The sequence below is a fragment of the Procambarus clarkii genome, chromosome 70, assembly GCF_040958095.1.
Source record: "Procambarus clarkii isolate CNS0578487 chromosome 70, FALCON_Pclarkii_2.0, whole genome shotgun sequence".
NCBI lineage: Eukaryota > Metazoa > Arthropoda > Malacostraca > Decapoda > Cambaridae > Procambarus > Procambarus clarkii.
The window spans coordinates 27,361,752-27,387,909 of record NC_091219.1 but is presented as its reverse complement, the minus strand read 5'-3'; the positions used below and the strand labels follow the sequence as shown (position 1 = coordinate 27,387,909).

At 50.8% G+C, this 26,158-nt stretch overlaps 2 protein-coding genes across 4 annotated transcripts in view; one reads left to right on the top strand and one right to left on the bottom strand.

The window, feature by feature from the left end:
* Positions 1 to 26,158, bottom strand: part of LOC138356090 (uncharacterized) — a 252,268-nt gene that overhangs the window by 147,640 nt on the left and 78,470 nt on the right. The gene's annotated exons all lie outside the window — the stretch shown is intronic.
* LOC123775373 (nicotinic acetylcholine receptor alpha4) overlaps positions 1 to 26,158 on the top strand; it is a 147,212-nt gene that overhangs the window by 47,878 nt on the left and 73,176 nt on the right. Inside the window, exons 2-4 of the mRNA XM_069311764.1 lie at positions 2,764 to 2,808; positions 5,517 to 5,626; positions 17,145 to 17,325. Of these exons, the coding sequence (XP_069167865.1) occupies positions 2,764 to 2,808; positions 5,517 to 5,626; positions 17,145 to 17,325 (336 nt within the window). The remainder of the gene's footprint in view (positions 1 to 2,763; positions 2,809 to 5,516; positions 5,627 to 17,144; positions 17,326 to 26,158) is intronic.

Sequence of the window (26,158 nt, the reverse complement as noted above, 5' to 3'; positions counted from 1 at the left end):
TGTTCCCTGGTGTGTTCTGGTGTTCCCTGGTGCTCCCTGGTGTACCTTGGTGTTCCCTGGTGTGCTATGGTGTTCCCTGGTGTGCTATGGTGTTCCCTGGTGTTCCCTGGGGTGCTATGGTGTTCCCTGGTGTTCCCTGGTGTGCTATGGTGTTTCCTGGTGTTCCCTGATGTGCTATGGTGTTTCCTGGTGTGCTATGGTGTTCCCTGGTGTGTTATGGTGTTCCCAGGTGTGTTATGGTGTTCCCTGGTGTGCTATGGTGTTCCCTGGTGTGCTATGGTGTTCCCTGGTGTGCTATGGTGTGCTATGGTGTTCCCTGGTGTGCTATGGTGTTCCCTGGTGTGCTATGGTGCTCCCTGGTGTTGCCTGGTGTGCTCTGGTGTTCCCTGGTGTGCTCTGATGTTCCCTGGTGTGCTCTGGTGTTCCCTGGTGTGCTCTGGTGTTCCCTGGTGTGCTCTGATGTTCCCTGGTGTGCTCTGGTGTTCCCTGGTGTGCTCTGATGTTCCCTGGTGTGCTCTGGTGTTCCCTGGTGTGCTCTGATGTTCCCTAGTGTGCTCTGATGTTCCCTGGTGCGCTCTGGTGTTCCCTGGTGTGCTCTGGTGTTCCCTGGTGTGCTCTGGTGTTCCCTGGTGTGCTCTGATGTTCCCTGGTGTGCTCTGGTGTTCCCTGGTGTTCCCTGGTGTGCTCTGGTGTTCCCTGGTGTGCTCTGGTGTTCCCTGGTGTGCTCTGGTGTTCCCTGGTGTGCTCTGGTGTTCCCTGGTGTGCTCTGGTATTCCCTGGTGTTCCCTGGTGTGCTCTGGTGTTCCCTGGTGTGCTCTGGTGTTCCCTGGTGTTCCTTGGTGTGCTCTGGTGTTCCCTGGTGTGCTCTGGTGTTCCCTGGTGTGCTCTGGTGTTCCCTGGTGTGCTCTGGTGTTCCCTGGTGTGTTCTGGTGTTCCCTGGTGTGCTCTGGTGTTCCCTGGTGTGCTCTGGTGTTCCCTGGTGTGTTCTGGTGTTCCCTGGTGTGTTCTGGTGTTCCCTGGTGTTCCCTGGTGTGTTCTGATGTTCCCTGGTGTGTTCTGGTGTTCCTGTGTCCCCCTAATGTTTCCCTGGTGTCCCCTAATGTTACCTGGTGTCTCCTAGTGGCCACTGGTGTTTCAGGTACCATATTTCGTGTTAGGTGAAGAGAGCCATCGGGTGCATTAGGGGTCTTAATGCCAACATCTGACCAGTTGCCAGGTTGCAACCCACAACAGTTCACTAACTCACAAACAAAAACATGATAGGTAGACACCATTGTTGGTTGTTGTGGTCCCTGGGGGCTCACCAGTGTTGGGGTGGTCCCTAGGGGACCACCAGTGTTGGGGGTGGTCCCTCCCACGGGGACCACCAGTGTTGGGGAGGTCTCACCCCCGGGGCCACCAGTGTTGGGGTGGTCTGACCCCCCCCCCCGGGGCCACCAGTGTTGGGGTGGTCCCTCCCCTGGGGCCACCAGTGTTGGTCCCCTGGGGCCACCAGTGTTGGTCCCCTGGGGCCACCAGTGTTGGTCCCCGGGCCCACCAGTGTGGCCATAAGAAGCACCCCTGGAGACAAGAGCTATAGCCACAGGTGTTCAGGTGGCACCATAAGGCCACATTACACACACAACAAGGAGCGCCTTAACACCTTCACCGCCGCCATTACCACCAGTCTCCGCCTCACCCCCAAAAAATGCCGTGAAAATACCACAGTTTCCTCCACCGTCGCTTTGGGATCGCCCAAAAATCCCAGACGATCTGGCGCGAGTGGCCACAGGGACCCTGTTCCCCCCCACTATAGTGCTATACTCCCCCCCCCCTTCATATACCCCCACCTCCTGCACCAGGAGGGGGGTATATGGGGTATATTACCACCCTCCACCCAGCCGCTCCTGCTCCAGGGAAAGGCGCTGCTCTCCAACACTGTCTTCCCTCCCATGCTCCAGTGATACTGTGGAACAGTAGCTCCTTGCTCCAGCCTGCGTCAGGTGCTGCTCCGGAACAGTATCTTTATGCTCCTGCCCGAAGTATATATATACAGTATATCTATATCTATAAATTATAATGTGTGTGTGTGTGTGTGTGTCCAAGATTGGAGGGCAGGCACTTGAGGCTAACCTGTCCCAACTTGGCAGGTTCGGTGGTCTGGGTGGCGGACAACACATAGAGCGGTGGGCCTGTGTACTGTGGAGGTCAGGGCGGCCACAGTACATAGTGGTGCTAAATATAAACATTCCAGCCTCACTGAGATTCATATTAAATGTTTGGATGGCAGGCGGTGATTGGGGGGGGGTAGAGGGTGGAGATTGGGAAAAAGGAAGATTGGGAAAGAGTGAGAGCTTGATTGGGACAGATAGGGGAAGATTTGGAGGGAGGGGACGAGCGGGAAGAGGGTAGAGAGTGTGAGGTTAAAGGTGTCACATATTGGGGCCACCAGTAAGGACCACCAGTAAGGGCCACCAGTAAGGACCACCAGTAAGGACCACTGGGGGGGGGGTGTTAGATATTCTGCCTTAGTCTTGAAGATGGTTGAATGTCCCCCGAGTGTGAGCTGGCTGCTAAGTGTGTGTGTAAACTGTTTGATATGTAGTGCTTCGGCCATGTCTTTTCCTCTCTTGTTGGTGAGACTATTTCTGGTGTTGATGTGATTGTGTGTAGGAAGTACATGTTACCCACATGGTGTTGTAATGTTACCCAGATTACTCTTCTTTAATACTGACACCAGTTTGTGCAGTTTTTAACTCCTCTCTTTCTCTCTCTCTCTTTCAGAACCTGAAGAACCAGATCATGACGACCAACCTCTGGGTGGAACAGGTAAGAGCCTCATCACGTGTCCTAGTTCTGCCTCACCTCAGTACTGTGTGTCACGGTGTACCGTGCGGGCCCTCAGTCCTCCGGTAACTCAAAGGTCCTTTGTATTAACCAAGTGTTTGTGGTCCTCGTCCCTCACACCACCATGGCCAGCGTCCGCCACGCATGGTAGTCTGACAGTCCCTCACTTCCTCCTCATTCTACCTCATACATTATACATTCCTCGAAACTAGTCAGAGTTTAACTATGGATATCCAACAACTGGATATATCACTGACTTACCCAAGTTATGGGTAGTCCCGGCGGGCTACTTTGGTAGTGGTGGTGAGGGGGGGGGCTCCTCTCCCCTCCCTCTGCTCTCACTCACTCACTCACTCACACTAATTTACACACTCACAAACCCTGAGCCACAGCCACAGAGACATTAGAAAGAATTTTGTTCAGCGTCAGAGTAGTTAGCAAATGGAATGCATTAGGCAGTGATGTGGTGGAGGCAGACTCCATACACAATTACATATGTATATATGATAAGAGCTCAATAGGTTCATAAATCTGTACACCAGTTGATTGACAGATGAGAGGTGGGACCAAAGAGCCGAAGCTCAAACCCCGCAAGCACAACTACGTCAATAAACATTTAGTAAAGCTAAGACCCAACCAAAACTGCTCCACAGCCACATCAGGAGGAAAACAGCAGGGAAGGAACACGTGATCAAACTGAGAAAAAGGGAGACAGATACACAGAGAAAGATAAGGAGGTGTGTGAAGAACGCAACAAAAGATTCCAGTTCCTCACAATAAAACAAGGAGAAGCCCCTGTACTAGATGAGGAGGAAGCGTAATCAAGCAACCTTAGAGGAATTTGACCTCACTAGTGATGAGGTCAAAAGGAATCTGTTGGAGCTGATTGCGACAAAGGCTGTTGGGCCTGACAGAATCTCACCATGGATACTAAAAGAGGGTGCAGAAGCACTAAATGTGCCACTCTCAATGATGTATAACAGGTCACTGGAAACAGGAGACCTACCGGAAAGCTGGAAGACAGCTAAAGTAGTCCCAATATACAAAAAGGTGACAGGCAAGAGGCACTAAACTGCAAGCCAGTGTTCCTAACTTATATACCATGCAAGGTGATGGAGAAGATCGTGAGGAAAAAGGCTCGTAGAACATCTGGAGGGAAAGAGCTGTGTAACACACCACCAGCATGGGTTCAGGGATGCTTAATCGTGCCTCTGTGACCAGGCGGAAAAAATTAGGCAAGAAAAAGAAGTGTGGGCAGACTGCATTTTCTTTGTACTTTGACACAGTACTCCATAAAAGGCTGTTATAAAAGTTGGAGCAACAGGCAGGAGAAAAGGTAAGGTGCTCCAGTGGATAAGGGAGTATCTAAGCAACAGGAAGCAGAGAGTAACTGTGAGGGGGGAGACATCAGACTAGGAAGATGTCACCAGCGGAGTCCCACAGGGCTCTGTACTTGGACCCATCCTGTTTCTAATATATGTAAACGATCTTTCAGATGGTATAGACTCATTCCTTTCAATATTTGCTGATGATGTAAAAATTATGAGAAGAATCAAGACAGATGAAGATAGACGGAGACTACAGGATGACCTGGACAAACTGCAGGAATGGTCTAGAAAATGGCTAATAATGTTTAACTCAGGAAAGTGTAAAGTAATGAAATTAGGCGAAGGGAGCAGGAAGCTGAACACAAGGTACCATCTGGGAGGTGAAATCCTACAAGAGTCAAATAGAGAGAAAGATCTTGGGGTTGATATCATACCGAACCTGTCCCCAGAGGCCCACATCAAAAGGATATCATCAGCGGCATATGCTAGACTAGCCAACATAAGAACTGCCTTTAGAAACTTGTGTAAGGAATCGTTCAGGACCTTGTATACCACTTATGTCAGACCAATCCTGGAGTATGCAGCTCCAGCCTGGAGTCCATACCTAGTTAAACACAAAACAAAGTTAGAGAAGATTTAGAGATACACCACTAGACTAGTCCCAGAACTGAGAGGTATGAGTTACGAGGAAAGGATACGAGAGCTAAACGTCACTTCCTGGAAGACAGAAGAGTAAGGGGAGACATGATGACCCCCTACAAAATTGTCAGGGGAATTGACAGGGGTGGACAAAGACAAACACTTTAGCACGGGTGGGACACGAACAAGGGGACACAGGTGGAAACTTAGTATCCAAATGAGCCTCAGAGACATTAGAAATCCTTTTTTCAGTGTCAGAGTAGTTAACAAATGAAATGCATTAAACAGTGATGTGGTGGAGGCTGACTCCATACACAGTTTGAAATGTAGATATGATAGAGCCCGATAGGCTCCAGAATACGTACAAGAGTTGATTAACAGTCAAGAGGCCGGACCAAAGAGCCAAAGCTCAACTCCCACAACCACAACTAGGTGAGTACAAACACACACACACACACACACACACACACACACACACACACACACACACACACACACACACACACACACACACAGACGGAAGCTCTCCCACAGTAGTGGTAAAACATCACTCGGGACCCCAAAAGTCATTATTCAGTCCTCATGATTTCCACCCTCCCCTCCCCTGCTCCCCTTCCGTGTCCTCTTCCCCGTCCCACCCTCCCCTCCCCCGTCCCACGTCCCCGTGCCAGCCTCTCCCGTGCCCTCCGCCGTGCCACGCACTGACCCACGGCTCCCCCACAGTACTGGTACGACTACAAACTCATCTGGGACCCGGACGAGTACGGCGGCGTCAAGATGCTTCACGTGCCCTCAGACCACATCTGGAGACCTGACATTGTCCTCTACAACAAGTGAGTACACGCACGCTACCACGCACCTCTCCACGCACGCACGCACGCATGATTGTCTGCTCACACGCATGCATGATTACATGCTCACACGCATGCATGATTGTCTGCTCACACGCATGCATGATTGTCTGCTCACAAGCATGCATGATTGTCTGCTCACACGCACGCATGATTGTCTGCTCACACGCATGCATGATTGTCTGCTCACACGCACGCATGATTGTCTGCTCACACGCATGCATGATTGTCTGCTCACACGCATGCATGATTGTCTGCTCACAAGCATGCATGATTGTCTGCTCACACGCACGCATGATTGTCTGCTCACACGCATGCATGATTGTCTGCTCACACGCATGCATGATTGTCTGCTCACACGCATGCGTGATTGTCTGCTCACACGCATGCATGATTGTCTGCTCACATGCATGCATGATTGTCTGCTCACACGCATGCATGATTGTCTGCTCACATGCATGCATGATTGTCTGCTCACACGCATGCATGATTGTCTGCTCACACGCATGCATGATTGTCTGCTCACACGCACGCATGATTACATGCTCACACGCATGCATGATTGTCTGCTCACAAGCATGCATGATTGTCTGCTCACACGCACGCATGATTGTCTGCTCACACGCATGCATGATTGTCTGCTCACACGCAGGCATGATTACATGCTCACACGCATGCATGATTGTCTGCTCGCACGCATGCATGATTGTCTGCTCACACGCATGCAGAGTTTCTTTCACCTTAATGCGCCTGTTCACCTAGCAGTAAATAGGTACCTGGGAGTTGGACAACTGCTACAGGCCGCCTCCTGGGTGTGTGTGTGTGTGTGTGTTAGAGAGAAATATATATATGTAGTAGATATAATAGATGAAAAATAGATTGGTTAGAAAGCCGGCGTCTAAGAGGTAATAGCTCGAACCCCCAGACACAAATAGTAAATACACATGACCTTTGACCCGAGTTGACTAATCCCTTGGTTAACGTCTCTGAGGTGGGAATGTTCTGTTGTTTTCGCGCCCCTGACGTTGTTCTCCTGTTATACTGTTCAACTGTGTTGTTCTACTATGTTCTGCTCTCTTATTATAAGACAAACTCACATTTTATGAAGATGTGTCTTCTCACTTGCTCCGGCTCTTTGGTCCTGCCTCTGAACCTTCAATTAACTGGTGAACAGTTTCCTGAACTTCTCGAGCTCTATCATATCTACATTTGATACTGTGTATGGAGTCAGCCTCCACCACATCACTTCCTGGTACATTGCATTTACTTACTAAACTGACACTGAAAAAGTTCTGTGTATGTATGTATGTATGTATGTATGTATGTATGTATGTATGTATGTATGTATGTATGTATGTATGTATGTACGTATGTATGCATGTGCGTCCATCCGTCCGTCCCGACCCCACGTTCATCACGTGTAAAAGTTGGGTGAGGACAGCGGCAAGCATCTGGTCTCCAACCTGAGACAAACAGACGTCTTCTTGTATAGATAAACTCCAGTTGTGTGGGCCCGGAGTTGGGTCAATAGGTGTATGGTCTATTTTCATATGAAAGTCTGCCTCGCTTGTTGTAATATCCGACATTTGCCTTTCTGTGTTGTCAGAGATGATGAAAAAGTTAATATTTACTTCCCATTGTGTCCATCACATGGCTAAACATGGATACACATTCTTCTGTTAGGATCTCCAAGTGTTATTATGGTCACCGGTGTACATGCTTCCTCTTGAAAGGGAGGAGCCTAGACTGGGAAAGGTTTTTGATGTGTTATTTTCATATTTAAAGACGTATTTGTTTTCCTTGGCGGCCTTTGTATTTGTTTAAGTACCTTCATTCTGCTTTTGAGTGTTTTAGTTTTGTCTCTGTCATCGTGATGTGTCTGTGCATGTTTGTTTTTGTGTTAGGATGTGTGTGTGTGTGTGTGTGTGTGTGTGTGTGTGTGTGTGTGTGTGTGTGTGTGTGTGTGTGTGTGTGTGTGTGTGTGTGTGTGTGTGTGTGGCCTCTTCTGGAACCTTCTTTCCTCTGTTTCGTCCTCTGGGCTGTTTTTTCAAAGTTAAACTCTTTTTATCTATTTTATGAAGTTTAGGGACATGTTTATGAAGAGAGAGAACTATCAGGGAGAAAGCACCAAGCTATTCCGATTATATAGTTCTGGGAAGGGGATCAAGATAAGGAATAGGGATGGGACGAGGAGGGAAGGAATGGTGCCCAACCCCTTGGATGGTCGGGGGATATGAAGATTTTGTAAAGTTGTTCATTTAATGTGAGTATTGCGTTGGTGAGTGTGAGAGTTGTGGTGTGTGTCTCCCGGGGGAACGGTTGGGCAGTGTTGGGTTGTTTACTCTCCGTCAGTGTCACAGAGTCACTGTGCTGCGCGGCGCCTGTTTCCCATTCTTACACTGTTTATATTTTGATGTCAGTGATACTCTGATCGAAATACGTTAAATTTGACATTTTGATGTCCGTGAATAGTTCATTATTGATGAAGATCAGGTGAGGTGTATTGTCTCACCATACTTGGCTCAACTGTCTGTTGGTCGAGTACCAAACCTGTCACTCTCCTGGGCTGCCTGCTCTGTTCTTGTACGAGTTTTGACTTGTTCTAGTAATATTGTGTCATCTTATACCTTAAGTTTGGAAGGTTGAAGTCTCCGAAGAGAATAATAAGTCTACTGAAGTCTCCAGTAGAATAACATTGGGTTCTGACCTTTTTAGGTTTCCTAGACAGTTCTTAGAGGTTTTTGGCTGTTGCATCAGGCCATTTGAACATAATTACCAAGTTATTTCTCCTTTGCTTCCAAATGTCTGCGTTATACATGATGATGATGTTAACAAATGTGTAGAGGTTCGAGAATGTTCACCACAGGCCAACTGGTCCGTGTGGTTCTGGCCCGAGACCCAACTGTTCTCATCTCTGCTCAACACCACCTTATTGGTAAGAAAATCGTTAAACTGTTAAATTAATTTGAAAGTGTTCCTGTGTGTGTGTCAGAAGGGAAGGGGGGGGGTCCCCTACCTAAATATGAGGTGCCACCAACACCTGGCTGGCAGGGAGATGAGGTGCCACCAACACCTGGCTGGCAGGGAGATGAGGTGCCACCAACACCTGGCTGGCAGGGAGATGAGGTGCCACCAACACCTGGCTGGCAGGGAGATGAGGTGCCACCAACACCTGGCTGGCAGGGAGATGAGGTGCCACCAACACCTGGCTGGCAGGGAGATGAGGTGCCACCAACACCTGGCTGGCAGGGAGATGAGGTGCCACCAACACCTGGCTGGCAGGGAGATGAGGTGCCACCAACACCTGGCTGGCAGGGAGATGAGGTGCCACCAACACCTGGCTGGCAGGGAGATGAGGTGCCACCAACACCTGGCTGGCAGGGAGATGAGGTGCCACCAACACCTGGCTGGCAGGGAGATGAGGTGCCACCAACACCTGGCTGGCAGGGAGATGAGGTGCCACCAACACCTGGCTGGCAGGGAGATGAGGTGCCACCAACACCTGGCTGGCAGGGAGATGAGGTGCCACCAACACCTGGCTGGCAGGGAGATGAGGTGCCACCAACACCTGGCTGGCAGGGTGATGAGGTGCCACCAACACCTGGCTGGCAGGGAGATGAGGTGCCACCAACACCTGGCTGGCAGGGAGATGAGGTGCCACCAACACCTGGCTGGCAGGGAGATGAGGTGCCACCAACACCTGGCTGGCAGGGAGATGAGGTGCCACCAACACCTGGCTGGCAGGGAGATGAGGTGCCACCAACACCTGGCTAACCTGTTAAATATTTGACCCTTAAAGGTGATGATTCCTTGTTCCTTCCTCTCCACACCTGTGGTGGGACACATGTGGTGAGACACATGTGGTGAGAGACATGTGGTGAGAGACATGTGGTGGGACACGTGTGGTGGGACACCTGTGGTGGGACACATGTGGTGGGACACCTGTGGTGAGAGACATGTGGTGGGACACATGTGGTGGGACACCTGTGGTGGGACACCTGTGGAGGGACACCTGTGGTGGGAAATGTAAACATTTGGTGAGACTAAACATTGCAAGAAAAGGGCAACATGGGTGTAAAAGAGGAGAGTGGTGCCTGACAAAGTTTACAGTGATCTATGACAGGGTTACTAAACCAGGACAGGAAAAATAATGTTGGCTACGCTGTATTGTCCCATATTGTCAAAGAACACTTGACACAGTTCTTCTCAAGAGGCTGGTGTTCAAGATGGAGGAGAAATCACAGATAACAGTGTGGACATTGAACTGGGCAAGGGATACCATGAAGGACTGAATACAGTTACAGTCGGAGATGAGGTTTAGAGTTGAAGGGAGGTAACAAGTGGTGTTCCCCAAGGCTCGCTCTTGGACTCCTACTGTTCCTAATTTACGTGAATGAGCCGTCCAGCTCAAGTAGTTGGGCGCCATAAGGAGAAGGCAACTACAGGAGTCAGAGAATGAGGCGTGGATACATGTCCAAGACTGGCATCAGAGCCCCACACAGACAAGAGAAACATCGCCAACATAGGGGACGCAGCTCAATATTTGAACGTAGTTTACAGACCTAACCTCGGGCTCTTTCAAGGCAGTCTATACAGCCGTTGTTGGGCCAGTATGGCAGTATGCAGCACTGGCCTGGAATACCGCACCTTGGGAATCATAAAACCAAAATTAAAGGTATAAAAGTTTGCAACAAAGTTATTGACAGAGCCAAGACGTGTGACCTAATGAGGATAAGTTAAGGGAACGAGACCTCACAACTCTAGAGAGGAGGATAGACAGTGGGGGACATAATCGCATCATACAAGATACTGAAGGGGGATTTGCATCTCCATCCTCCTGCTTAGACAGTACTTAAATTGACGATGTGGACCAGCGTGCATATATTGACGTAATGGACAATTAACAAGTAGAATTTGGTACTAATGAATAACCAATAACATAACATAACCAATGTTAGGAAATTGAGAATAATGCGCATATATTTTTGTAAGCAAAAATGTTTTCTTGCAAACCTGTCTTAACATACAGTTCCAACACTGTGTGGACCAGATATTACAGTGGATTTAATTAGGTTTGTAATGTTTAATGTTGACTTAAAATGCAGGAAAATTAAGAATACAATAATTATGCTGCTTTCTCATTGAATGTTTTGTGTGTGGATAGGCAGGCAGGTGGGTTACTGTGTGAGGATAGGCAGGCAGGTGGGTTACTGTGTGGGGATAGGCAGGCAGGTGGGTTACTGTGTGGGGATAGGCAGGCAGGTGGGTTACTATGTGTGGATAGGCAGGCAGGTGGGTTACTGTGTGTGGATAGGCAGGCAGGTGGGTTACTGTGTGTGGATAGGCAGGCAGGTGGGTTACTATGTGTGGATAGGCAGGCAGGTGGTGGTAGTTGTTCCTACAGGTGGTGGTAGTCTGAGCTACAGGTGGTGGTAATCTGAGCTACAGGTGGTGGTAGTCTGAGCTACAGGTGGTGGTAGTCTGAGCTACAGGTGGTGGTAGTCTGAGCTACAGGTGGTGGTAGTCTGAGCTACAGGTGGTGGTAGTCGGAGCTACAGGTGGTGGTAGTCTGAGCTACAGGTGGTGGTAGTCTGAGCTACAGGTGGTGGTAGTCTGAGCTACAGGTGGTGGTAGTCTGAACTACAGGTGGTGGTAGTCTGAGCTACAGGTGGTGGTAGTCTGAGCTACAGGTGGTGGTAGTCGGAGCTACAGGTGGTGCTAGTCTGAGCTACAGGTGGTGGTAGTCGGAGCTACAGGTGGTGGTAGTCTGAGCTACAGGTGGTGGTAGTCGGAGCTACAGGTGGTGGTAGTCTGAGCTACAGGTGATGGTAGTCTGAGCTACAGGTGGTGGTAGTCTGAGCTACAGGTGGTGGTAGTCGGAGCTACAGGTGGTGGTAGTCTGAGCTACAGGTGGTGCTAGTCTGAGCTACAGGTGGTGGTAGTCGGAGCTACAGGTGGTGGTAGTCTGAGCTACAGGTGGTGGTAGTCTGAGCTACAGGTGGTGGTAGTCTGAGCTACAGGTGATGGTAGTCTGAGCTACAGGTGGTGGTAGTCTGAGCTACAGGTGGTGGTAGTCGGAGCTACAGGTGGTGGTAGTCTGAGCTACAGGTGGTGGTAGTCTGAGCTACAGGTGGTAGTAGTCTGAGCTACAGGTGGTGGTAGTCTGAGCTACAGGTGGTGGTAGTCTGAGCTACAGGTGGTGGTAGTCTGAGCTACAGGTGGTGGTAGTCTGAGCTACAGGTGGTGGTAGTCTGAGCTACAGGTGGTGGTAGTCTGAGCTACAGGTGGTGGTAGTCTGAGCTACAGGTGGTGGTAGTCTGAGCTACAGGTGGTGGTAGTCTGAGCTACAGGTGGTGGTAGTCTGAGCTACAGGTGGTGGTAGTCTGAGCTACAGGTGGTGGTAGTCTGAGCTACAGGTGGTGGTAGTCGGAGCTACAGGTGGTGGTAGTCTGAGCTACAGGTGGTGGTAGTCTGAGCTACAGGAGACTGTTCATCCGGAGTCAGGTGGAGAGGGACATGACAGGGTGAACTCTACGGATCCTGTCTATCACATTTAAGTTACTAATGTGAGGTGATTGTTGTGGGTGATGTGTTGGGGTCCATGTTGGGGTCATGTGTTGGGGTCCATGTTGAGATCATGTGTTGTGGGGGTCCATGTTGGGGTCATGTGTTGGGGTCCATGTTGGGGTCATGTGTTGTGGGGGTCCATGTTGGGGTCATGTGTTGTGGGGGTCCATGTTGGGGTCATGTGTTGGGGGGGTCCATGTTGGGGTCATGTGTTGGGGGGGTCCATGTTGGGGTCATGTGTTGTGGGGGTCCATGTTGTGGTCATGTGTTGGGGGTCCTTGTTTGGGTCATGTGTTGGGGGTCCATGTTGGGGTCATGTGTTGGGGGTCCATGTTGGGGGTCAAGTGTTGTGGGGGTCCATGTTGTGGTCATGTGTTGGGGGTCCATGTTGGGGTCACGTGTTGGGGGTCCATGTTGGGGTCATGTGTTGGGGGTCCATGTTGGGGTCATGTGTTGGGGGTCCATGTTGGGGGTCAAGTGTTGTGGGGTCCATGTTGTGGTCATGTGTTGGGGGTCCATGTTGGGGTCATGTGTTGGGGGGTTCATGTTGTGGTCGTGTGTTGGGGGGTTCATGTTGTGGTCGTGTGTTGGGGGGTCCATGTTGGGGTCATCTGTTGGGGGGTCCATGTTGGGGTCATGTGTTGGGGTCCATGTTGGGGTCATGTGTTGGGGTCCATGTTGGGGTCATGTGTTGGGGTCCATGTTAGGGTCATGTGTTGGGGTCCATGTTGGGGCAGGGGACCAGGGCAGGGGGACCAGGACTGGGGGACCAGGGCAGGGGGACCAGGGCAGGGGACCAGGACTGGGGGACCAGGGCAGGGGGGACCAGGGCAGGAGACCAGGGCAGGGGGGACCAGGGCAGGGGACCAGGGCAGGGGGACCAGGGCAGGGGGGACCAGGGCAGGGGACCAGGGCAGGGGGACCAGGGCAGGGGACCAGGGCAGGGGGGGACCAGGGCAGGGGACCAGGGCAGGGGGGACCAGGGCAGGGGACCAGGACTGGGGGACCAGAGCAGGGGGGACCAGGGCAGGGGGTGACCAGGGCAGGGGACCAGGGCAGGGGGACCAGGGCAGGGAACCAGGGCAGGGGGGACCAGGGCAGGGGACCAGGGCAGGGGGGGACCAGGGCAGGGGACCAGGGCAGGGGGGACAAGGGCAGGGGACCAGGGCAGGGGGGACCAGGGCAGGGGGACCAGGGCAGGGGGACCAGGGCAGGGGACCAGGGCAGGGGGACCAGGGCAGGGAACCAGGGCAGGGGGACCAGGGCAGGGGGCCAGGGCAGGGGACCAGGGCAGGGGGACCAGGGCAGGGGACCAGGGCAGGGGGACCAGGGCAGGGGACCAGGGCAGGGGGACCAGGGCAGGGGGGACCAGGGCAGGGGACCAGGGCAGGGGGACCAGGGCAGGGGGGACCAGGGCAGGGGACAAGGGGGACCAGTAAGAGGGTGTGCATCTTCCGGAGTTTGAGTGAGAGCGGTGCAGTCGTGGAGGTGAATTGTAAACATTGATTATTAAGGCTGATCTGTCCTCCTGCCTCAGACCACTCACACCTCTCATATGCCACTCTCATGCCACCCTCACCCCACTCTCATGCCACTCTCACACCACTCTCACCCCACTCTCATGCCACTCTCATGCCACCCTCACACCACTCTCATGCCACTCTCATGCCACTCTCACCCCACTCTCATGCCACCCTCACATCACTCTCATGCCACTCTCATGCCACTCTCATGCCACTCTCACCCCACTCTCATGCCACTCTCACACCACTCTCACACCACTCATGCCACTCTCACCCCACTCTCATGCCACTCTCACCCCACTCTCATGCCACTCTCACACCACTCATGCCACTCTCACACCACTCATGCCACTCTCACACCACTCTTGCCAACCTCACCCCACTCTCACACCACTCATGCCACTCTCACCCCACTCTCATGCCACTCTCACCCCACTCTCATGCCACTCTCACCCCACTCTCATGCCACTCTCACACCACTCTTACACCACTCATGCCACTCTCACACCACTCATGCCACTCTCTCCCCACTCATGCCACTCTCACACCACTCATGCCACTCTTACACCACTCATGCCACTCTCTCCCCACTCATGCCACTTTTGCCACTCTCACACCACTCATGCCACTCTTACACCACTCATGCCACTCTCACCCCACTCATGCTACTCTCACATCACTCATGCCACTCTCACCCCACTCTCATGCCACTCTTACACCACTCATGCCACTCTCACACCACTCATGCCACTCTTACACCACTCATGCCACTCTCACCCCACTCTCATGCCACTCTCACACCACTCATGCCACTCTTACACCACTCATGCCACTCTTACACCACTCATGCCACTCTCACCCCAATCTCATGCCACTCTCACACCACTCATGCCACTCTCACACCACTCATGCCACTCTCCCCACTCATGCCACTCTCACACCACTCATGCCACTCCCCACTCATGCCACTCTCACACCACTCATGCCACTCCCCACTCATGCCACTCTCACACCACTCATGCCACTCCCCACTCATGCCACTCTCACACCACTCATGCCACTCTCACACCAGACTGGCCACACTCACATATGGGGACAAGAAGGGAAGACGGGTTGGAGGAATGATGAGGGCTTCAGAGGGGTGAGTGAGGGAGGGAAGGGAGGGGGAGGGAAGGGGGGGAGGGAGGGAGGGAGCGGGGAGGGAGGGAGGGAAGGGAGGGGGGAGGAGGGAGGGGGGGAGGGAGGGGGGAGGGAGGGAAGGGAGGGAGGGCCCTACATAGGAAGAAACTTATCCAGGAAAATAACAACATTGCCCGTCAGCTCTCCCACCCATTTGTCGGCAGACACCTGCATCGACAGCAGGTGTGTCAGCAGACACCTGCCACTTCAACAGGTGTGTCAGCAGACACCTGCCACTTCAACAGGTGTGTCAGCAGACACCTGCCACTTCAACAGGTGTGTCAGCAGACACCTGCCACTTCAACAGGTGTGTCAGCAGACACCTGCCACTTCAACAGGTGTGTCAGCAGACACCTGCCTCAGCAAGAAACAGGTGAGTACATTAACAAAACTATCGTAGCGCAGAAAACAGTTTGGTGTAATTGTACAAATTTATTTACTGACGCCCAGTACTTTTAAGCCACGTGTTTTTGTTATTGTTGTGTGCTTATTACTTGTTCTCCCGCCTGTATTTGTAATGCACTTGCTCTTGCTTGTACGATTTACTATGTAATGCTTGTGTTTTCCTGTGTAATTATATACCTATATGTAGTTACAGCATGAGAGTTACGCTCGTGGTGTCCCGTCTTCCCATTACTCTTTGTCCTATAACGACAATGTGTGTGTGTGTGTGTGTGTGTGTGTGTGTGTGTGTGTGTGTGTGTGTGTGTGTGTGTGTGTGTGTAATGTAATGACTCCCAATCTATTTTTATATCATATCTAAATATAAAATTATGTATGGAGTTTTGCTTCACAATCTGTTCCTTTAGCTCATTCCGTTTTGCAGCTACTGTTACGAGGACTGAAAACTGTGTAACATCTCCTTGACTCACAAGACTCAGGCTTCCATCCTTGCTCTCTTGTTCCATTGGTATTTATTATGAGCATCTTTTTCCAACCCCCGTCCTCTGACCACATCCATTACTGTGAGCAACCACACAATATATCTCTCTCACTCTGTAAAGTTCAGTATTTTGTGTGTGTCTATCATGTCTCTCTCTCTCTCTCTCTCTCTCTCTCTCTCTCTCTCTCTCTCTCTCTCTCTCTCTCTCTCTCTCTCTCTCTCTCTCTCTCTCTCTCTCTCTCTCTCTCTCGCTCTCTCTCTCTCTCTCTCTCTCTCTCTCTCTCTCTCTCTCTCTCTCTCTCTCTCTCTCTCTCTCTCTCTCTCTCTCTCTCTCTCTTGTTTGCGACGATAGTTCCAGGTCTTTCAGCTTTATTCATACACTATTCCTAGTAATTCAGGGACGAGCTTCGTTGCAAATCTCAAGTTTCTGATGTGTCTGTTGAGATGCAGGCTCGACGGTGGTGCTGCATACTCTACAATTGGTCTCACGTAGGCACTGAAAAGCAATGTAAGCGTATGCTGGTGCTGTTATGCTGTTATTATGTGCCTACGGAGTTCTTCCTTCTTCGTCCTGCTAACAACTAGCTCTTCGTCTTTGTGTTTCCGTCCTTTTACTCTCCTCTTTCCTCTTTTCCACTCTCCTCACCTTACACTTGCTGCCGTTGAAATCCAGTAGCCATTTCTCGGACCAAGTCTGTAGGAACAACCGTAAATTATTCTTTGAGTTTACAATGCTCATCTGTCTTCACTCTTCTTATTAATTGTGCATCATAAACGTCTGCAAACATCGGCATATGATTCAATTCCTATAGTTAGGTAAACTATGTAAATGAACTAGTTATCGGTCTTTGAGGCACTCCGCTTGCTACCCGATTGTGTGGGTGTTGTGTGGATTGTGTGTGTGGGCGTGTGTGTGTGTGTGTGTGTGTGTGTGTGTGTGTGTGTGTGTGTGTGTGTGTATGTGTGTGTGTGTGTGTGTGTGTGTGTGTGTGTGTGTGTGTGTGTGTGTGTGTGTGTGTGTGTGTGTGTGTGTGTGCAATACTAACCAACATGTTGTTGTAACATAGAGAAGTAGATTGAGAGTAGTAGTGATTAACACTTGGTGCTTTCCCTCCCTCTCTCTCCCCCCCTGCCCCCCCCCTCGCCCTGCCCCCCCCCCTCGCCCTGCCCCCCCCTCGCCCTGCCCCCCCCCCTCGCCCTGCCCCCCCTTACCCTGCCCCCCCTCACCCTGCCCCCCCCCCTCGCCCTGCACCCCCCTCACCCTGCCCCCCCCCTCGCCCTGCACCCCCCTCACCCTGCCCCTCACCCCTGCCCCTCACCCCTGCCCCTCACCCCTGCCCCTCACTAGCGCTGACGGCAACTTCGAGGTGACGTTGTCGACGAAGGCCACTCTACACATGAACGGCCTGGTGGAGTGGAAGCCGCCAGCCATCTACAAGTCCTCGTGCGAGATTGACGTAGAGTACTTCCCTTTTGACGAGCAGACGTGTGTCATGAAGTTTGGCTCCTGGACCTACGACGGCTTCCAGGTGAGTGTAGCAGGGTGTAGTAGGGTGTAGAGTGGGTGTAGCAGGGTGTAGAGGGGTGTAGAGGGGGTGTAGCAGGGTGTAGAGGGGGGTGTAGCTAGGTGCAACAAAGTTTAGCAGTGTGTTGAAGGGTGTAGATTAGTGTAGAAGAGTTGAGTTCCTGAGAGGGGGATGTTTGGGTCCTCCTGGTGACCCCCCACCTGGGGCCCTGTGACCCCTGACCCCCGACCTGGGGCCCTGTGACCCCTGACCCCCGACCTGGGGCCCTGTGACCCCTGACCCCCGACCTGGGGCCCTGTGACCCCTGACCCCCGACCTGGGGCCCTGTGACCCCTGACCCCCGACCTGGTGACCGTGACCAATTAACTATAGAGGTCAACGTGTAGCCAGCCAGGAGTTACCGGCTTCGCCCTCAGTGATATGGAGTCGCTCAAGCACATGTCAATGGAGTTGTGTTTACGTTTGTCAGTTTGACCTCCGCCTCGTCAATTCCACATCACCAATTACCTCGTTTCCCGCCGCGTGTTGTTGTTGGCTACGAGGTCGACTCCCTAGTCGACTCCCTGGTCGACTCCCTGGTCGATTTCCCTGCTCGACTCCCAGGATTGTTCGTGTTGGGTCATTTCCGTTGTTCTGGGCTGTGATCTGAATCGTATCCCTTATGTCTCATGTGTTCGGTCGTGTTCCTCTCATGGCTCATGTGTTCGGTCGTGTTCCTCTCATGGCTCATGTGTTCGGTCGTGTTCCTCTCATGGCTCATGTGTTCGGTCGTGTTCCTCTCATGGCTCATGTGTTCGGTCGTGTTCTTCTTATGGCTCATGTGTTCGGTCGTGTTCCTCTCATGGCTCATGTGTTCGGTCGTGTTCCTCTCATGGCTCATGTGTTCGGTCGTGTTCCTCTCATGGCTCATGTGTTCGGTCGTGTTCCTCTCATGACTCATGTGTTCGGTCGTGTACCTCTCATGGCTCATGTGTTCGGTCGTGTTCCTCTCATGACTCATGTGTTCGGTCGTGTTCCTCTCATGGCTCATGTGTTCGGTCGTGTACCTCTCATGGCTCATGTGTTCGGTCGTGTTATTATAACGGTTAACTTTCGTTCTCTTTCAAATTAATTAACAATCACTGCAGGTGTTTCGTCAGCTGCTGGGGGGGGGGGACTGGTCCATGGGGGTGAGGGGTGAGTGGGGTCTTTAGATATATAATGTCTTAGTGGTCTAAACAGCCTCGGGGAAGGTACAGGTTCTGTTGGACAGCAGGCAGTTGTCTTGGGATCCTTCCCTTTCAAAGCTACCCTAATCCAGTAGCCTAACCCTACCCTAATCCAGTAGCCTAACCCTACCCTAATCCAGTAGCCTAACCCTACCCTAATCCAGTAGCCTAACGCCACCCTAATCCAGTAGCCTAACGCTACCCTAATCCAGTAGCCTAACCCTACCCTAATCCAGTAGCCTAGCCCTACCCTAATCCAGTAGCCTAACCCTACCGTAATCCAGTAGCCTAACGCTACCCTAATCCAGTAGCCTAACGCCACCCTAATCCAGTAGCCTAACGCTACCCTAATCCAGTAGCCTAACGCTACCCTAATCCAGTAGCCTAACGCTACCCTAATCCAGTAGCCTAGCCCTACCCTAATCCAGTAGCCTAACGCTACCCTAATCCAGTAGCCTAACGCTACCCTAATCCAGTAGCCTAACGCTACCCTAATCCAGTAGCCTAACGCTACCCTAATCCAGTAGCCTAACGCTACCCTAATCCAGTAGCCTAACCCTACCCTAATCCAGTAGCCTAACGCTACCCTAATCCAGTAGCCTAACCCTACCCTAATCCAGTAGCCTAACGCTACCCTAATCCAGTAGCCTAACGCTACCCTAATCCAGTAGCCTAACGCTACCCTAATCCAGTAGCCTAACGCTACCCTAATCCAGTAGCCTAACCCTACCCTAATCCAGTAGCCTAACGCTACCCTAATCCAGTAGCCTAACGCTACCCTAATCCAGTAGCCTAACCCTACCGTAATCCAGTAGCCTAACGCTACCCTAATCCAGTAGCCTAACCCTACCCTAATCCAGTAGCCTAACCCTACCCTAATCCAGTAGCCTAACGCCACCCTAATCCAGTAGCCTAACCCTACCCTAATCCAGTAGCCTAACCCTACCCTAATCCAGTACCCTAGCCCTACCCTAATCCAGTAGCCTAACCCTACCCTAATCCAGTAGCCTAACGCTACCCTAATCCAGTAGCCTAACGCTACCCTAATCCAGTAGCCTAACCCTACCCTAATCCAGTAGCCTAACGCTACCCTAATCCAGTAGCCTAACCCTACCCTAATCCAGTAGTCTAACGCTACCCTAATCCAGTAGCCTAACGCTACCCTAATCCAGTAGCCTAACGCTACCCTAATCCAGTAGCCTAACGCTACCCTAATCCAGTAGCCTAACCCTACCCTAATCCAGTAGCCTAACGCTACCCTAATCCAGTAGCCTAACGCTACTCTAATCCAGTAGCCTAACGCCACCCTAATCCAGTAGCCTAACCCTACCCTAATCCAGTAGCCTAACGCTACCCTAATCCAGTAGCCTAACCCTACCCTAATCCAGTAGCCTAACCCTACCCTAATCCAGTAGCCTAACGCTACCCTAATCCTGTAGCCTAACCCTACCCTAATCCAGTAGCCTAACCCTACCCTAATCCAGTAGCCTAACGCTACCCTAATCCAGTAGCCTAACCCTACCCTAATCCAGTAGCCTAACGCCACCCTAATCCAGTAGCCTAACCCTACCCTAATCCAGTAGCCTAACCCTACCCTAATCCAGTAGCCTAACCCTACCCTAATCCAGTAGCCCAACGCTACCCTAATCCAGTAGCCTAACGCTACCCTAATCCAGTAGCCTAACCCTACCCTAATCCAGTAGCCTAACGCTACCCTAATCCAGTAGCCTAACGCCACCCTAATCCAGTAGCCTAACCCTACCCTAATCCAGTAGCCTAACCCTACCCTAATCCAGTAGCCTAACCCTACCCTAATCCAGTAGCCTAACCCTACCCTAATCCAGTAGCCTAACCCTACCCTAATCCAGTAGCCTAACCCTACCCTAATCCAGTAGCCTAACCCTACCCTAATCCAGTAGCCTAACCCTACCCTAATCCAGTAGCCTAACCCTACCCTAATCCAGTAGCCTAACCCTACCCTAATCCAGTAGCCTAACCCTACCCTAATCCAGTAGCCTAACCCTACCCTAATCCAGTAGCCTAACCCTACCCTAATCCAGTAGCCTAACCCTACCCTAATCCAGTAGCCTAACCCTACCCTAATCCAGTAGCCTAACGCTACCCTAATCCAGTAGCCTAACGCTACCCTAATCCAGTAGCCTAACGCTACCCTAATCCAGTAGCCTAACCCTACCCTAATCCAGTAGCCTAACGCTACCCTAATCCAGTAGCCTAACGCCACCCTAATCCAGTAGCCTAACCCTACCCTAATCCAGTAGCCTAACCCTACCCTAATCCAGTAGCCTAACCCTACCCTAATCCAGTAGCCTAACCCTACCCTAAACCAGTAGTCTAACCCTACCCTAATCCAGTAGCCTAACGCTACCCTAATCCAGTAGCCTAACGCTACCCTAATCCAGTAGCCTAACGCCACCCTAATCCAGTAGCCTAACCCTACCCTAATCCAGTAGCCTAACCCTACCCTAATCCAGTAGCCTAACCCTACCCTAATCCAGTAGCCTAACGCTACCCTAATCCAGTAGCCTAACGCCACCCTAATCCAGTAGCCTAACCCTACCCTAATCCAGTAGCCTAACCCTACCCTAATCCAGTAGTCTAACCCTACCCTAATCCAGGCGCCTAACCCTTCCCTAATCCAGTAGCCTAACGCCACCCTAATCCAGTAGCCTAACCCTACCCTAAACCAGTAGTCTAACCCTACCCTAATCCAGGCGCCTAACCCTTCCCTAATCCAGTAGCCTAACGCCACCCTAATCCAGTAGCCTAACCCTACCCTAATCCAGTAGCCTAACCCTACCCTAATCCAGTAGCCTAACCCTACCCTAAACCAGTAGTCTAACCCTACCCTAATCCAGTAGCCTAACCCTACCCTAAACCAGTAGTCTAACCCTACCCTAATCCAGTAGCCTAACGCTACCCTAATCCAGGCGCCTAACCCTTCCCTAATCCAGTAGTCTAACCCTACCCTAATCCAGGCGCCTAACCCTTCCCTAATCCAGTAGCCTAACCCTTCCCTAATCCAGTCTAACATAACTAAATCAGTAATTCATGTTCTTAATGTATTAATATTGTTGACAAAGAAGGAATTTGGAAATATATATATTTGAAAACGAAAGTAGTTCTCCCTGTTAAGCAAATAGAGTTTTGCTTACTAGGCCAAGATGTGCGATTCTGGCTCTTAGACGTGATGTATATATTGCCTTCACTTGGGCGCTAGGAGACTTGAACCTCCGGCCCCATGGGCTTGAGGCAGATGATCTTCCACTCTGCTATCACACGCACACAACATAAACATTTCAGAGCCAACAATTTATACGATATATATATATATATATATATATATATATATATATATATATATATATATATATATATATATATATATATATCCTGCAGACACCAATTTGTGTCTGCAGGATCGAGCATTGACTCTTGGATCCCGCCTTTCGAGCATCGGTTGTTTACAGCAATGACTACGGTCCTATTTCCCTATCATACCTAATGTGTGTGTATAATATCTTGTTAGATATGGAAGTTTTTGTCATTTTATTATTTAATAAAGATATTTTTCATTGCTATATTAATAAAGTTGTTGGTATTTTGTGTGAGAAAGTGCCGGGGGAGAGTACGGGGCGTCGCTGTTGACGTGTAGTGTGGTGGGCCACCAGGGGCTGGTGCGGTGGGCGCCTCCCTCAGTCTTCACCAGCTCCTGCCTCATGGACCTCCGCTTCTTCCCCTTCGACCTGCAGACCTGCACGCTCAAGTTTGGCTCCTGGTCCCACAGTGGATATCAGGCAGGACACTCGCGCCCTGCTGGTTGTAGCTTGGCTCTAGTTGGCGCCCCTGGTGCTGTATATGGCTGTAGTTGGTGCCCCTGGTGCTGTATATGGCTGTAGTTGGCGCCCCTGGTGCTGTATATGGCTGTAGTTGGTGCCCCTGGTGCTGTATATGGCTGTAGTTGGTGCCCCTGGTGCTGTATATGGCTGTAGTTGGCGCCCCTGGTGCTGTATATGGCTGTAGTTGGTGCCCCTGGTGCTGTATATGGCTGTAGTTGGCGCCCCTGGTGCTGTATATGGCTGTCGTTGGCGCCCCTGGTGCTGTATATGGCTGTAGTTGGCGCCCCTGGTGCTGTATATGGCTGTAGTTGGTGCCCCTGGTGCTGTATATGGCTGTAGTTGGTGCCCCTGGTGCTGTATATGGCTGTAGTTGGCGCCCCTGGTGCTGTATATGGCTGTAGTTGGTGCCCCTGGTGCTGTATATGGCTGTAGTTGGCGCCCCTGGTGCTGTATATGGCTGTAGTTGGTGCCCCTGGTGCTGTATATGGCTATAGTTGGTGCCCCTAGTGCTGTATATGGCTGTAGTTGGTGCCCCTGGTGCTGTATATGGCTGTAGTTGGTGCCCCTGGTGCTGTATAGGGCTGTAGTTGGCGCCCCTGGTGCTGTATATGGCTGTAGTTGGTGCCCCTGGTGCTGTATATGGCTGTAGTTGGTGCCCCTGGTGCTGTATATGGCTGTAGATGGCGTCCTGAGAGCGCTATATTGGGGTATTGATGTGGGTGTAGATACTCACTCTCATTCTCTCGCCCCTCCCTCTCTCCCTCCCTCCCCCTCCCTCTCCCCCTCCCTCTTCCCCTCCCTCTCCCCCTCCCTCTCCCTCTCCCCCTCCCTCTCCCCCTCCCTCTCCCCCTCCCTCCTTCTCTCTCTTATTCTCTTGAGAAGTTAATTGAAGGCAACACCTGACTCCAGCAGGTCAAGTGCATCTTCCTATATTGCTTTCTTCGCACTCCGCTGTCTTCCGAACCCCCCCCCCCCCCTCCCCCTCCCCCCTCTCCTCTGTCTTTCTGCTTCTCACTTTGTTTTCAGTTTTACAGAGGTGGGTGCCAGAGGACCTCTGACTCCTCTGGCCAGGCTCAGAGCTTTCCCTTACACAGTTGGCATGGTAAGCCCCACTGCAGGTGTTCCCTTGAACATGACTCCGCCAATCGGTTTACAACCAGCTCGGGGATCAGTGAGGAGTAGAGGTGCCAGAGGCACAATCAGAGGTGCACGGCTGTTCAGTACGAACCCAGCAAACATTACAAATATTGCTGGAACAAATGTGGATGTTTTATATAGGCATTTAGACAGGTTATTGCAAGGAGTGCCGGACCAACCGGGTTGTAGTGAATATGTGGGCCTGCGCGCCGCTCCAAGCAACAGCCTGGTGGGTCAAGTTATCACAAGTCGGGCCTGGCCTCCGACCGGGCTCAGGGAGTAGGACAGCTCCTGGAACCCTCTCCAGGTATTCTCCAGATATGCTCCAGGTATACTGCTTGGCGTACAAAAAGTGGACAGTTAAGGATTCGTGCCCAGTCAATCTTCCTTAGATTGACGCCGGGTGAGTGTGTTGTGTGGCTGTATGTACCTAGATTTATTTTTGTTTGTTCTCACCTAGTTGTGCTTGCGGGGGTTGAGCTTTGGCTCTTTGGTCCCGCCTCTCACCCGTCAATCAACTGGTGTACAGGTTCCTGAGCCTATTGGGCTCTATCATATCTACATTTGAAACTGTGTATGGAGTCAGCCTCCACCACATCACTGCCTAATGTATTCCATCTACTAACTACTCTGACACTGAAAAAAGTTCTTTCTAATGTCTCTGTTGCTCATATGGGTACTCAGTTTCCACCTGTGTCCCCTTGTTCGTGTACCACCCGTGACGAACATCTCTTAAGCCCCGCCTTAAAACTATCACAAGTTCAATGCAGTGACTCACTTTCCTCGTTTTGTCATCATATTTACATTTAAAGTTGTATATTGAATTGGCTTGGACAACTTCCTATTGTAGTCCGCTCCACTTATTCACCACTCAGAGACTGGGAAAGTTATTATAACAACTCTGTGACCACACGTGTTAACAGTACACAATTATGTCCCATCGTTCGTCACTTTGACTATTGCTTATACATCTAATTTGTCAATTTTCATTAGTATCTTGTACGTCCTTACTATGTCTACTCTGTTCCTTCATTCCTTCAGCGTAGTGAGGTCTAGTTCCATCAGTCTTTATTCACAGCTCAGTCTCCTTAGCTCAGGAACTAGCCTTGTTGCATATTGTTGGACCTTTCTTGTTTTGTGTGTGTTTAAGTATGGGGTTCCACTCGTGGGGCAGCATACACAATAATGGGTCTCACGAAGGTTGTGTACAGTGCGCCGGACTCCTTTGTCCAAGTTCCTCAAGTTTATCCGCACGTTTGTCATCATGACGTGTGCTGCTGAAGTTATTTTACTGGTGTGTGCCTCTCGTGTTAGATTTGTAGTTATGTCAAAAGTAGAAAGTTTCTTTGTCTTCAGTCTCTTGTTTATCTGAGGCCTTATCAATCCTATTTCTACACTCATAACCTTGCAGGAATAAAGTCCAGCAGCCATTTCACAGAGGATCTCCAGAGCTTATCTTCTTCATCTTGCAGTGTACTGCAGTCCTCAGTTATCATCCTTCTCATTAGTTTAACATCGTGAGCAAATATTGCTAAGAATGAACTTATTTCTTGGGTTAGGTCGTTTATGTATATTAGGAACAGGCTGGGCCCTAGTAGCGACCCTTGAGGTACTCCACTCATTACCTCTCACCTTCCTCATACCTCGCCTCTTACTCTCTGGCGCCTTCATGAAAGGTTCCTCCGCCTAACTTGGTACTCGTACCAGTACACAACCTGTTAAACTAGTTTCAACAGGAGTCGCTTCGAGGAACAGTGTCAAAAGCTTTCTGCCAATCCATAAAAATGCAGTCTACCCCAGCTCTCATCTTATACAAAAACCAATTAGTTGGTCAAGCAAGATTTTCCTTTGCTGATATCATATTGGTGTTTGAAAACGAAATCAATGTTTTAGTTGTTCTATAAACTTCCTAATCAGTGAACAAATCCACAAGGGCCGTCTGGGATGCTCTCGGACGCAGGTTCGAATCCTCGTCACAGCCCTTGTGGATTTGTTCATTTGATGCATCACGCAATTGTGATTTGTGTGTTCCTAATCAGTCTATTTAATCCCTTCCAGGAAATACCTGTTAGTGATATCGGTGTGTAGTTGAGTGGCTCCGGTCTTCCTTACTTCTTATATACAAGCACAACATTAGCCACACTACTTGTCTGCTGCTGCTGCTGCTCTCTGCCTTCCTCTCTGCTCACTTCTCCCTTGTAATTACCTTGTGGTTCTCCTCTGGTCTGTGCTGCCTCTAATTGGTCCATGCACTTGTGCGTGTGTTAACCTCCAGACCAGGTCTGCTCAACCATTCTCTCTTGGCTTCTTTATCTCTGAGAAGGCGAGGCAACTATCACGGTAAAGTGCCAAGCCACTACCACTATATAGCACTGGAAAGGTATCAGGATAAAGATTTTGGGATGGGACGGGTGGGACGGGGGGGGGGAAGGAATGGTGTCCAACCACTTGGACGATCGGGAATTGAACTCCGATCTGTATGAAGTGAGACCGTCCTTCTACCGTCCAGCTCAAGTGGTCGGAGGTGGTATAAATCTCCATTTAGCTTCCTTGTGTTTGCTAGTATCAAGTGCACCGTACCTTATGTGTTTCTCTCCTGTGTTGTATTTACCATATATATATATATATATATAT